Genomic DNA, 12,054 nt, shown 5'->3' with positions numbered 1-12,054 from the left:
TTTTAGTAAATATTTGTTGCCTGAATGAATGATTGGCTAAATTAATTATATAATTAGAACTAGGTTTATTACTTTTCTGCATCAACATCAGAGAAAATAACCTTTTATGGGATGGAGCTGAAAAGAGACTGGGAACTTTGTTATTTTCAACCCAGACTCTATTACTTCCACGTTACTTGGCAAAGCATCCTGGCCAGAAAATGATCTCCCCTTTAAAACTTTGCTCAGAGTTCTGCTCTGTACTGTCTCAGAAGCCTCGGAGTTCAGACCAAGGTGCCACAGCCCTCACTGCTCTTACTGCTCTTCCCGGTCCTGCAGAGATGGCTTTCAAAGAGCAGTGTCCCGGAGATTCCATGGTGATTTCCTGATTTTTCACAAAATCCATTGGGGTAACATTGCAAGATTTCAAGAATTAGAATTACGTGATAAATTTTCAAGCTGAAAACATAAAAATAACTCAATTGGCAAGCGATTTAAAATGTAGGCATTAGGCAGGTGGTGACACTGACAATGTGAAAACTATTCTGAGTGTTATTCTGAACACTGCAGCATAGTTTGGATCTTAACAATCACTGCAGCTCACCAGTTTTTCAAATGTTTACCTTCCATGCATATTTTGTGTCCTCCTAGTCTGTTTAACTCAAAAGATCTAATCCCACCAGATCACCTATAATTAGAGAGTGATGATGCATTCTTAGAAGACAAATATAGACACCCCAGAGGTGATGCATCAGCAGTCTGAAAATAATTAATGCTTATCCTCACAAGGCCACCTACACCAAGACACTCGGGAACAGTTCACCATAGCCATAATGTCATAGAAGGATGGCAAAATCATTTTTCTTATCTGCAGAAGTAGGTCACAGCAAGAACATTTTGGCAAAAAAACTAGGGTGGACATGAATAGATTTTGTGACACAGTCTTTTCATTTATTACCTTAATATAAGACCTGATCATCAGTTCATTCTGTACTCTCCAATCATCTTCCTACATGGTAAAAGACCAGAATTGAGGCTTTGAAATGCAAAGCCTCAATTTGGGGATACAGCAAAAAGCTCTGTTACCAATATACTGCTTCTAAACGGAATAACAAGGACTCAAACATTTGAGACAATAACTGGTTTTTGTTTTTCTAATTACATGAAAATAGAATTTATCAGAACTTAGAACACTTCTCACAAGTCTGAGCTAGGCAATATATAGTCACAGAGGCTAAAGGTTAGCTGAAAGTTTCCCATAGCAACCTTTTAAACTTAGCACAAATGAGACAGATTTTATTTCTTTTGAGACTTTCATTTAAACACAATGGTCGGCTCTTGCAAAAACAATCTCAGTTTTGTGCATTCACTAGTGCTGCTGCCTTCTAAATAATGAATGGCTTTCCCCAGTGAAGATGAGGGGGTAGAAAAAAGGCAATGTATAGGATCAGGAATGGGGACCACGACATTCACACTGGTAGTTTTATAATCTCAGGAAAAGTCACAGGAGGAGTTGATATCTACCCTGCTTAAAACTTTCTCTTGTCAGAAACGCTCGACACTCTTCCTGTGCTAGCAGCTGCTCCAATTAATGCTGCACCTCCTTAGAATCAGGCACTTGGATTCACAGACTGACTGATACTGGACTTTCTTCCTGTGGAACAGAAAACATGTCTCCAGGAAACCAGGCTTCTCTCCTAACTATAAGCTCTTATTGACCTACATTTTTAAGAAATTTGCTCTGAAGTTCTGGTAAGGGTTAGAACCCACTCTTTGGCTCCAACACAGAGCTACTTATTTGGGTACACAGTCCTTCCTCCCTTCCATCACATGTACTAAAAAGAGTTCTTCCATGCTTTTTCTCCCCCTTTTTTTTCTTGCTAAGAGCAATTCGATTTCATTTTTCACAGAATATGATTTTCTATGTTCACTTTATCATTTTTACTTCTCTTAGTGTCATTAATGACCTTCGAGCTTAGTCAGTTATTCTATGCTTTTTTCTTCCACACTCATCTTTTTTTTTCAATTTTAGCACTGAAGGACAATTTTACAATGAGTAAACTGTAAAATTGTGTCGCAGTTCTCCTAGAGACATTCTTCTTTCTTTGAGCTATTAAATTGGAATTTTTTTTTTTAAATCAAGGCTTTGTCACAGAACAGGTACAATTATTACAATGTAAAATTAGTCTTTTTTCCAATGAAAGTGGTGTAATACTCTACTTGTAACTGCACAAAAGGATTTGGGAAGCAGAGTATAAAAAAACCCATCAAGAGCTTCAAAGAGTTATGTGTAAAGTTATGATATTTTGTTCCTGAAATGTAGAAATAAAGTCATACCAGTGTGTAATGCTAACATTTTGCTTTCTGTATTTGCTATTGCAAATCAGTTCATTTAAACCTTGTACAATGAACTGCCTTTCATTCACTCATACATCTATGTATTCACTGGGTTCCTCCAGTGTGCCAGGCAGAGTGATGAATTAAAGCAAATCAAAGCAACAAACAACCTTTTTTTAAAATCCTGAGAATCTTGTCAGTGGTTATTCTGTATTCTAGGCATGCCACTCTCCTCAAAAATTATCTCATAAATTGTATTTACCTGCAAAAGACGAGGAGCCACAGTAACAATAACCCTAGCTGCAGGCAGATTCACTAAGGTGGACACAGTTTTACAGGACTGTTCCACCAATTATTAAGTGAAAGCCCAGTGGCTATGCAGTCTAGTGGGAAAAAAGAGGCTTTAGAATCAAATAACCTGTGCTTAGATTCCTGCTCTGTGGTTTGAGGCCTATATAGCTTTGACTTAGCTTCTCTGAACCTCAGTTTCCTCATGTGAAAAACAGAAGTGGTTGCACAAGTACCAAAGGGTGGTTGTAACAATTAAGTGAATTAAAATCGACAAAGTTTCTATCACTGTACCTGTTGCAAAGTTGATGTTCAATAAATTATAATTTTAGCAGCATCATTCTCATGGCTGGGTTTTACAGCCTGGGAGAAATGACTGCCCCAAGCAAGGAATTCTTTTTTCTCAGAAAAAGAATGACAGGGTTGATTTTGAGTAGGCTGAGGATAACTAGGTTGTAAAAGAAGTGTATCACATGTTCTAACCGACCCCTCTTCCCTGTTGAGTTGTGCTCCTGCTTCATTCACCTAAGGACCTATTATCTCCATAGATGCCCCTTTACATTAGCACCCCATTCCCTGGGCCTTACCTGTCACCATTATCTTTTCCTCTATCATCCAAGCTTATTTAGATACTTTATTTAGCTCAACTCAGGGTTAGTGAATTACTTTAAATGAGTCAAGGGAAGGGAAAGTGATAAATCAGTTTACTTTTTGCTTGGGGATGGAGGTGACAGAAATATAAGGAAGAGGACTGGATAGCTGGATCAAAACAAAACAAAATGAACTCAGAACTTAATGATTGAAACTGAATAGCAGAAAGTGTCTTTTTACATATAAGCATGTCACTATTGCCCTGCTTATCAACTACAACATTCACATCTAGCCTGAGTGAATGGAAAGGCCATTCCCTCTTAAGCTAAAAATGAATGAATGGATGCAAACAGCATTTGCTCAGTCATAGGAGTACTGGCTTCATGGGACCTCACTTTGGCCCACAGAATTACAGAAGACTACAGCTGAATACAGAACACTAGAGTTTACAGACAGAGACACTGAGGCCCAAAGATGTCTTATATGACTTGCTGAAGGCAATCTAGCTACTAGCTGCAGAGCTAAAACCAGAACCTAGGTTTCTTTCAGTTTCATCCAAAAGTAATTTAAAATGATGAAAGTATAGTATGTTTACATGGTTAGAGTTATATTTTGTTTTTATTATTATTTTGTTTAATGTGAAAACATGCAGTCTGATTTTTAGAAAGGGCTTAGGTCTGAGGAATTTATGTGCCTGTGGTGATGGTGGAACAGTCCATGAATGCTCTGAAACAGCAAGCAAAATTTCAAGCAGATGTGGGTTTTTTTTTTTTAAAAGGAATAGGACCCAAAGCTTTTACCAGATTTTCAAGAGTGTCAGTAAGCAAAACCAGGTGAAACACAGTGGATTGGGTAGAGACTAGAGCAATTAGACTAGTGGTTTCCAAGGTGCTGAAGGTGGGAATGTGTCTAGTGCAGACACAGGCGACATGGGGTAGGGAGAAGCTGGCTGGCAAAGTGGACTCCGCAGTGGCACCTTGGGCAAGCAGAGCAGCTTTGCTTTCTCCCTGCTTTCCAAATTAGTGTTCTGCTCCATTTGCTGGAGGAAAGGCTTCTGCTGCCAGGAGTAGGAGGACTGATACCATTGTTAGATGACATCCTATACAATATCAACAAAGCTGTGATCGCCACACTTATTTTTGAAAAAAAAAAAAAAATTTACAGCATTCTGCCAAGAGCCCCTATCTACTGCTGTCCTATTACTTCCCCATTTAGCAATCAAGATGATACCTCTTGCTTCCCAGCATCTTTGTGAATACATGCTGGTGGTAAGAAAATAAGGACCAAGAACTGAAGCTCCTTAGAAAAAAGAACTTATGTCCATCCTCTCTCATCATGAGAGGATAATGGAAATTATTTTTTCCATTTCCCTGGCTTCTCAACATCCCAAAGGCCTGAGTGTTGCTATAATTGTACCCGAAACCCTGAGTGGACTGCCCACCTTTTTCTCTTTTATAATCAATCAATGCTCTCCTTTCCATTTTTTCTTCAGACAATAAAGAGTTGAGGGCCTATTTTTAGAAGCAAAAAGTTTTAAGTTTTACAGAATGTTTGATAACTTCGGATAGGGAAAAATGAGATCTAGCAAAAAGCAATAAAGCTTAGGAAGCAATCTATTTGGTCATTCTCACCCAAAATTAGAGCTTCACGCCCCTAAGACACAGTCTAAATAATATTGTTTGTGTTGCATTAACCTTGAGCTATAATATGGCAAAAGTAGATTACAGGAGATCACAGAAAAAATAGTTGTAACATTAGCAGCAGCTAGCAGGAATATTCTGGCAAGCAATTACTCTTACAGATTTGATTATAAACATCAGAATCACAGACTGGGCCTGTATGAGTCTGTACAAAATTCGAATATAAATATTAAATATATGACCTCACAGATAAGTACAATACTGAAAAATGACCACCCCACCAACCAGTTTTGTATGTTAGTTTTGATGTGTCTTTAGCTTTTACCAGCCTCACTATGTTTCTGAAGGGTGGCAGAACCTAGGGTGGGAGGGGTAGTGACAGATCAGCTGGTACAATTCTGCCTCTCCCACCCAACACAGGTGCAACCATTTCTTCTTGTCAAAATGCTCTCTTTGAATAATAACTTTAAAAGATATCCTCTTATTGAACACCTGGGCTTACAGTCAGCAATGTTCCAGGTGTTGTGAGTTACCTTATAAAAGTGTAAGATAATAATCCTCTTTAACAGGCACTTATGATCTCACTGGAAACTGAGACACACACTTGATCAGCTGTTAGTCATGCTATGTGACAACAGGCAGAGCAGGAAGTGATGAAAATATTAGTGTTGATCCGACTGTCTTCTTTGGTATCCTTTATAATACCTAGTATTAGGTATATGACACAGCTTGTTGAACAAGAGTTCAACAGAGCACTGGGCTGAGGAATAGGAGCCTGGCCTCTAATAGTCATTGAAACAGATGTTTAGAATTAGAAATGGCATAGTCATAGGGACAGAACTCATAATCATTTATTTAGTATTTATTATATTCCAAGGACATCTTGTACATTCACTGACTTTATCATTACAGTACCCATAAAATAAGTAATACTCTTACTATACAGATGAAGACGTCTTCCCTGAGGTTCTGTGGCCAGTGTGTGGAAGGGTTGCAATTTCATACCTGGCCAGTGTGTAGAAGGGTTGCTGTTTCATACCAGACCTGTCCAATTTGCAGGCCCGTATTCCAGTCCTGCCCAAGCCCAGCCCTTTCTCAGATTTTGTAAATCTGTGTTAAAATATCCACTGTAATGTCATTTTCAATTATTAAATATAGAAAGGCTCATAAAATATTTAGACATTACTGACATCTAGGTATGTAATAATATTCTACTTCTTACATTAATGCATCTTAACTACTACTACTACTACAGCAATTGTAAAATAACACAGAGGACTATAGTTCACGCATCTTATTTAGTATCCAGAGGTTCACACTGAAGGCTGGCACAATCAGAATACATTAATAACTGGTAAATTACATAGCCATTTTATTTCACTTCAATAAATGAAACATTGAGTTGAACTTTATGTGAGTAGTGAAATAAATAAATATTGTGTTGCTGATTGGAAGGAGAAGGTACAAATCTGACAAAGCTTTAACAATATGGTTACAAGAAAATTATTGTAGACAAATAATACCTACATACCTTTCAAGTGTAACTCTCAAACAGGAAAAACAAACACAAATGGGCTCTATCTCCAGTACTAAGGACCATCTCATGTTTAAACAAAGTCAGCTGAAGATACAATCACTTCCTGATATGGCAACTAATTAGGGGGACTTGCATGTAACACCTGTATGTGCTCAGCTGGATCCCCGGATGCCAACTTTATTTAATTTTAGAATGTTTCAATTAATCCACCCAGCTTCCTGCACTAAGAAGTCAGACAGTGGTTACTAAAAGCCACTTTCTCCTACTGAGTCTAAAAATGAACACCGATAATTTTAGAGAGGGAGAAAACCTGGGAGCACTTAGAGAACAAGGGAAAGGCTAAGGTTCTGCCTCCAAATCCTGCTTTATCTTCCTTTTCTAAAGAATATGGAAAAAAATGACAGCTCAAAATGAGAGCTCTTTCTCAATTTATATTCCCAGCATTGAAATAAAGATGTAAATTCTAATAAGGAAATGCATTTCCACTCTCCCGAGATTACAGGAACTCGATTGGGAAGAAAGAAGGGAGGGAAGAAAGGAGAAAGGAAGGAAGGTAAGACTAGCATAAATGCTAGGACATGCAGATAGCTAGACATGAAGAGGAGTGGGGAGCCCCTGGGAAAAGGAGGTCTGGAAAATCTCACACCCCACAGACTACCCGAAACATGCATGCTAGATATGAACAGAGAGGAAGGAAAATACTTAAGCAGGAAGGAACACCCTGGAACGTCTCTTAAGATAGATGCTCAGTAATTGTTCACTCTGCAGTTAGGCTGTCAGAAAGTAGCTGATGAAGAAGAGGGCAAAAGTCAAATTCCTAAGAGGTACACAGGTGCAATAAGTACATATTTAACCACTGTGAGACCTTCCTGGAGTGACTGTAACGAGCAACACCATCATTAGGAAGGAGTTACTTCCAACAGTGAGCCTATATCTGTGCATCAACTGACAGTGAGGGAGAACACCACATACCTGGAATGAGAACTAGGTGGGAGAAAGGCAGACTTAAGGCAGAAGAAGGAAACTAGACAAAGACAAAGGTAGAGTGTTAAGACAGAGGCAGGAACTTAAAGTAAAGGAAAACCTTAAGGCAGAACTCTCGGGGCTGTTGGCTCATTCTCTTTCCAGCAGCCCAGTATGCCTTTCCTTTCAGAGTGTATTGTCTCTAAACTCTGCCACTGCTTTAACCCTTGCTACTATTGTGGCTGTTTTCCAGCCAGAACAGCCTGCTCCTCTCTTAACTGTACTTCCTTCGATAAACTCTCTGCTCTTCATTTTCTTTCAACAAACTCCCTGCTCTTTGTTTTCCTTCAATAAATTTTATGCTTTCTTTGCTAAATTTGTCTCTTGGCCTAATTCTTTCTCCAAGTAAGACAAGAACCAAGGACTCCCCCACTTTCCGGTAATACAACTGAAATGGATACAGGGGAATTATCTTTCTAGTTTTGGGGAATAGCTTTATATTTATCTTCAAGTTGTCTTTTAATTTCGAAAAGAACAATGTTCATTTACCCTTCTACTATGGAAATAAGGTAAAGGGTAAACATAAAACCTTTCATTTCCTGAATCTTATTGTCATGTGAACCCTTCACCAATCTGAGATTTTCATGCTCCTCATATGTATGACATCATAAAGGTACAATGTTTCTAAAGTCATTTTACAAATGAGAAAATGATGGTATCAGGTATTAAGAAACACATCTGAGTTTTACTCAATGAAAAAGTTGAAAAACAAAGCAAAACAAAGCATTTCCAGAACAGGTTCCTAGTAGCTTAAATAATTAAAGTACCATGGAAAACAGAATTTGGTGTTAACAGGATGAATTATGGAGATAAATACTAGTGTACTATTTCCCTTGTTGACATGGATTTGAAACTAGCCCAACTGTCACATAGAACTAATATTTACAGTCGTTTAAAATAAACATAGAAATTGGCTCTCCTGATTTTAAAACTTAGATTTGTCTTACTGAGTTCCTTCCTCAGGCCTCCTGGAGAGTTTAAAGGAAGTGAAATTCACCACATCACCACATCCAGACAGTGAGAAGCCAGACTCCCTCATCTCTCATGATTTCTTCACTTCTCCCTAATTCTTGTTTACTTACATGTAGTTACATTCCTTCCCTGCTATATATATAAGCCTCTGATTTTAATTGGTCAGAGAGTTGGATTTGAGACTGATCTCAACTGCAGCACTCAGATGAAGTCTCTTCCCTGGTAATGCTCATCTCAATGACTGGCCTCCTGTGCAGTATCAGGACCTAGATCCATCCCCTGGTGTTTTGGTAACAGATTCATTCACAGAATCGTTATAAGAGAGTTTCCACTTTCTTCCTCTTCCCACGTTCTTAGAAAGGGCAAAAAGACCCTACTGTAGGGATGTAAGTATTAATAAGAAGAGGGGTGGGTTAAGTTCCCAAGTCATGGTGACCCATGCTCTTTTTCAGTGGCTGGTCTTAGAAGTATCAGTACCTGCAAGGACGGATGATAATAAAGATGCTAGTGGAGACTCTGGAGGTAACAGCACAAGGTTCAATTACTAGCATGGCACAGAGGAAGTTAAATCACCAGGGAACTGCCTACTTTTGAATTTGGGACAAAAGTGTCTTCCTAGCAATCTTTTTCCTGATTTTCCTGGACTGATGGATGGACCTGGTTACTTTAGGAGAATGAGAACTTGCTTGAGAAAAACACACAGACACTGTAGTTTCCAATCTATCCCCAAACTGCCAATCAGGAAACAATATCACACAAGAAAAAGAGGGTTCACTAAAAACATTCCCTGAGAAAACTGTACTTCAAGTATCACCAAACAAAATGACTACACTGTGAAAGTTACATTTTCCAAGTTTGTTTTACAACATTATGCTTCAAATGGAATATATGTGTGTGTGTGTGTATACACACACACACACACATATATATATATATAAATTATATTTAAAAACCCCACTTTCATAGGGAGAAGTATCTATTAACACTATAACCAAATACCACACAGTTGACTGAAGTGGGAGAGTAGTTTGAGATGAATTATGAAACAAAGGGGATCCATGTTTAGTAATGAATCTTTAAAGTCCTTGGCCAAACTTTCTCTTCTTCCAGGCTGACAAATGTGTTTTGGGATATGACATCCAGAAAAATCCTTGGAAAGTATTTTAAGAGTAATTTTTCTTACAGGAGATGAAGTAGTAAAGGGGCAAGGTAAACTGGCTTCTGCACTCCTTTGACACACGTATCTGTTTAATATGATACGACCACACTTATCTATAATAGCACAAATTAGATGGAAATTTAAGATATGTTACACATTTTGCTGCCTTTTAAAATAATAATGCACCAAATATAAACAGACTCCATCTAGCAATATTTCCTTTTTTGATGACCCAAGATAAACATTATGAATTACCTGTTCATTGTGTGAACTTGGGCAAGTCATTTGAACCTCTCCAAGTTTTCAGTGTCCTCATCTTTACAATGGGAATGACAGAATCGTGATGGTGGATTAAATGAGATCTTCCTAATAAAACGCTTGGTATAGAGCCCCATACGTTATTAAGGATTCACCCAAAATGTGAGCCACTGCTACTTTTTCACTTATATCCTTTCTTTTGACTGTGATCTCAAAAATTGAGGTTGACCTATATATGTAGCTTTAAAAAAGTTACCACATAAGATTTGCAACTCCCATTTCTCTTCTAGGAAGGGAAAGAAAAGAAAAGAAGAAAGGAAGGAAGGAAGGAAAGGAGAAAGGTTTAACTCCCATTTTTTCCAGTATCACAGCCTGATGTCAGAGAAAGCCCTCTCAGTATAGAACACTAAAAATACTGATTTTTTTTTTTTTTTTTTTTTTTTTTTTTGAGAAAGTGTCTTACTCTGTTGCCTAGGCTGGAATGTAGTGGCACAATCTCAGGTTACTGCAGCCTTCACCTCATGGGCACAAGTGATCCTCCTACCTCAGCCTCCCAAGTAGCTGGGACTACATGTGCCCACCACTATGCCCATCTGATTCTTGTATTTTTAGTATACTGGGTTTGGCATGTTGCCCAGGCTGGTCTTAAAATCCTGAGCTCAAGGGATCCACCCACCTTGGCCTATCAAATTGTGGGGATTATGGGCATGAACATCTGGCCCTGAATAAATATTTAAAAACAATCTTTTAAACACATAACTGAGCTATCAGGAGAATAACCAAATCTTCTGAGGTAGAAAAAATTCCTGAAGCTTCTTGGTAAACCAGGGCTGAAGAGAGAATTTTCCCTAAAGCCTCTGCTCATCCTGGAAGGTCTAGGCTTGAGCTTGTGCTTTAAACTTGTAAAACGCTGAGGGTCAGCAGACAAGTCTGTGGCCCTGCAAAATGGCACGCTGGATCACACACTCCTGAGATCCTTCTTCCTCCATACCACTCTCCCATAGTAAACGAATTGGAGAAAAAAAATCTACCTTTTAGAGGCAGATGGTGAATGAAGCTACTTGCCTATCTCAGCCTCAGCTCAGAATGTGGCAACGGAAGGTCAGCAGAAAGGCACTCCTGAGAATTCCTGATCACAGGCTCACTTACAGGTGTGTTTGGGGTTGGAATTTCCACACTGTTTAGGGGGCCTCACTAACAGTCCTATCTGCAGGAACATATTTTCAACCAGGCCTTGAAGAACCCTCCCAAAGTCCCAAGGAGAACATGAGCTCACCATCATAAAATCACTCAATATGTGAGCAAGTCAACAGAAACAACATACACAACAAGACTTGCAAACCTGGAGATATTTTCACTGGGAAGAATATATAATAAGTATGAAGAAATAAAAGAAATAGCAAGAGTATGCCTAGGCTACAAGAGACTTTTAAAACTTACAGGCAGATTTGAAAATGAACCAAACAGTATATCCAGAAAGGAAAAAACATAACACTTGCTATCAGAAATTTAATGGATTAGACAAATAGGAAACTGGACATAGTAGAAGAAAGATGAGTAAGACCAAATAGTTGTAGCAAACATAAAAGGTATATTCTGAACAAACTCTATTAAAATTCTGAAAATACAGATGAAATGGACAAATCCCTAGAAAAGTGGAAATTATTGAAACTGATTCCAGAATAGAAAGCCTGAATCATCTTTAACATTTAAAGAGGCTGAAATCAGCAGTTAAAAATTATTCCAACTTACAAAACACCATACCCAGATAGTTTTACCAATGAATTTTACCAAACTGGTAATTTCAATCTTATACAAAGTCTGCCAAAAACAGAAAAAGAAGAAACTCTCTCCAAGTCATTTTACGGGGCTATCAAAACCTTGATATTAAAAACCCACGGACAGTATAAAAGAGGAAAGTCTGTAACTTATCTAGACTCTGAACATAAACACAGATAAAAAACAAAATATGAATTTATATCATGACCTTCATATCATGACCAATTTAATTCATGAATGTTAATTTAACATTTGAAAATTATTTCAGGTAATTCACCATATAAACAAATTAAATGAAGAAACGAAACAAAACTGAGTGTTGGAAAAGCCTAGAGTCAAAAGTAAAAAAATAAATTTCAGCTTGTAATATTCTTTGTAGAACAATCATACCCTCACTGTGTACCTTGTCCTTCAAAATGGTGAAGCAGTGAAAAGAGGCTTTTTTTTAAGCAGAAACATGCATATGCACAAGCAGCATATTAAAAAATGGA

At 38.0% G+C, this 12,054-nt stretch overlaps 1 protein-coding gene across 3 annotated transcripts in view; it reads right to left on the bottom strand.

Moving 5' to 3' along the window:
- UBE3D (ubiquitin protein ligase E3D) overlaps positions 1-12,054 on the bottom strand; it is a 193,652-nt gene that overhangs the window by 19,429 nt on the left and 162,169 nt on the right. For 2 of the 3 annotated variants that reach the window (XM_037733944.1, XM_037733943.1), the window contains exon 10: positions 938-988. The exons of the other annotated variant lie outside the window; for it this stretch is intronic. In XM_037733944.1, the coding sequence (XP_037589872.1) occupies positions 938-988 (51 nt within the window). The remainder of the gene's footprint in view (positions 1-937; positions 989-12,054) is intronic. 3 annotated transcript variants of the gene reach the window in all.

Source organism: Cebus imitator, unplaced genomic scaffold (assembly GCF_001604975.1).
Source record: "Cebus imitator isolate Cc_AM_T3 unplaced genomic scaffold, Cebus_imitator-1.0 Scaffold558, whole genome shotgun sequence".
Taxonomy (NCBI): Eukaryota; Metazoa; Chordata; class Mammalia; order Primates; family Cebidae; genus Cebus; species Cebus imitator.
Note: the sequence above shows the minus strand (reverse complement) of the source record. Positions and strands in the feature narration are given on the sequence as shown.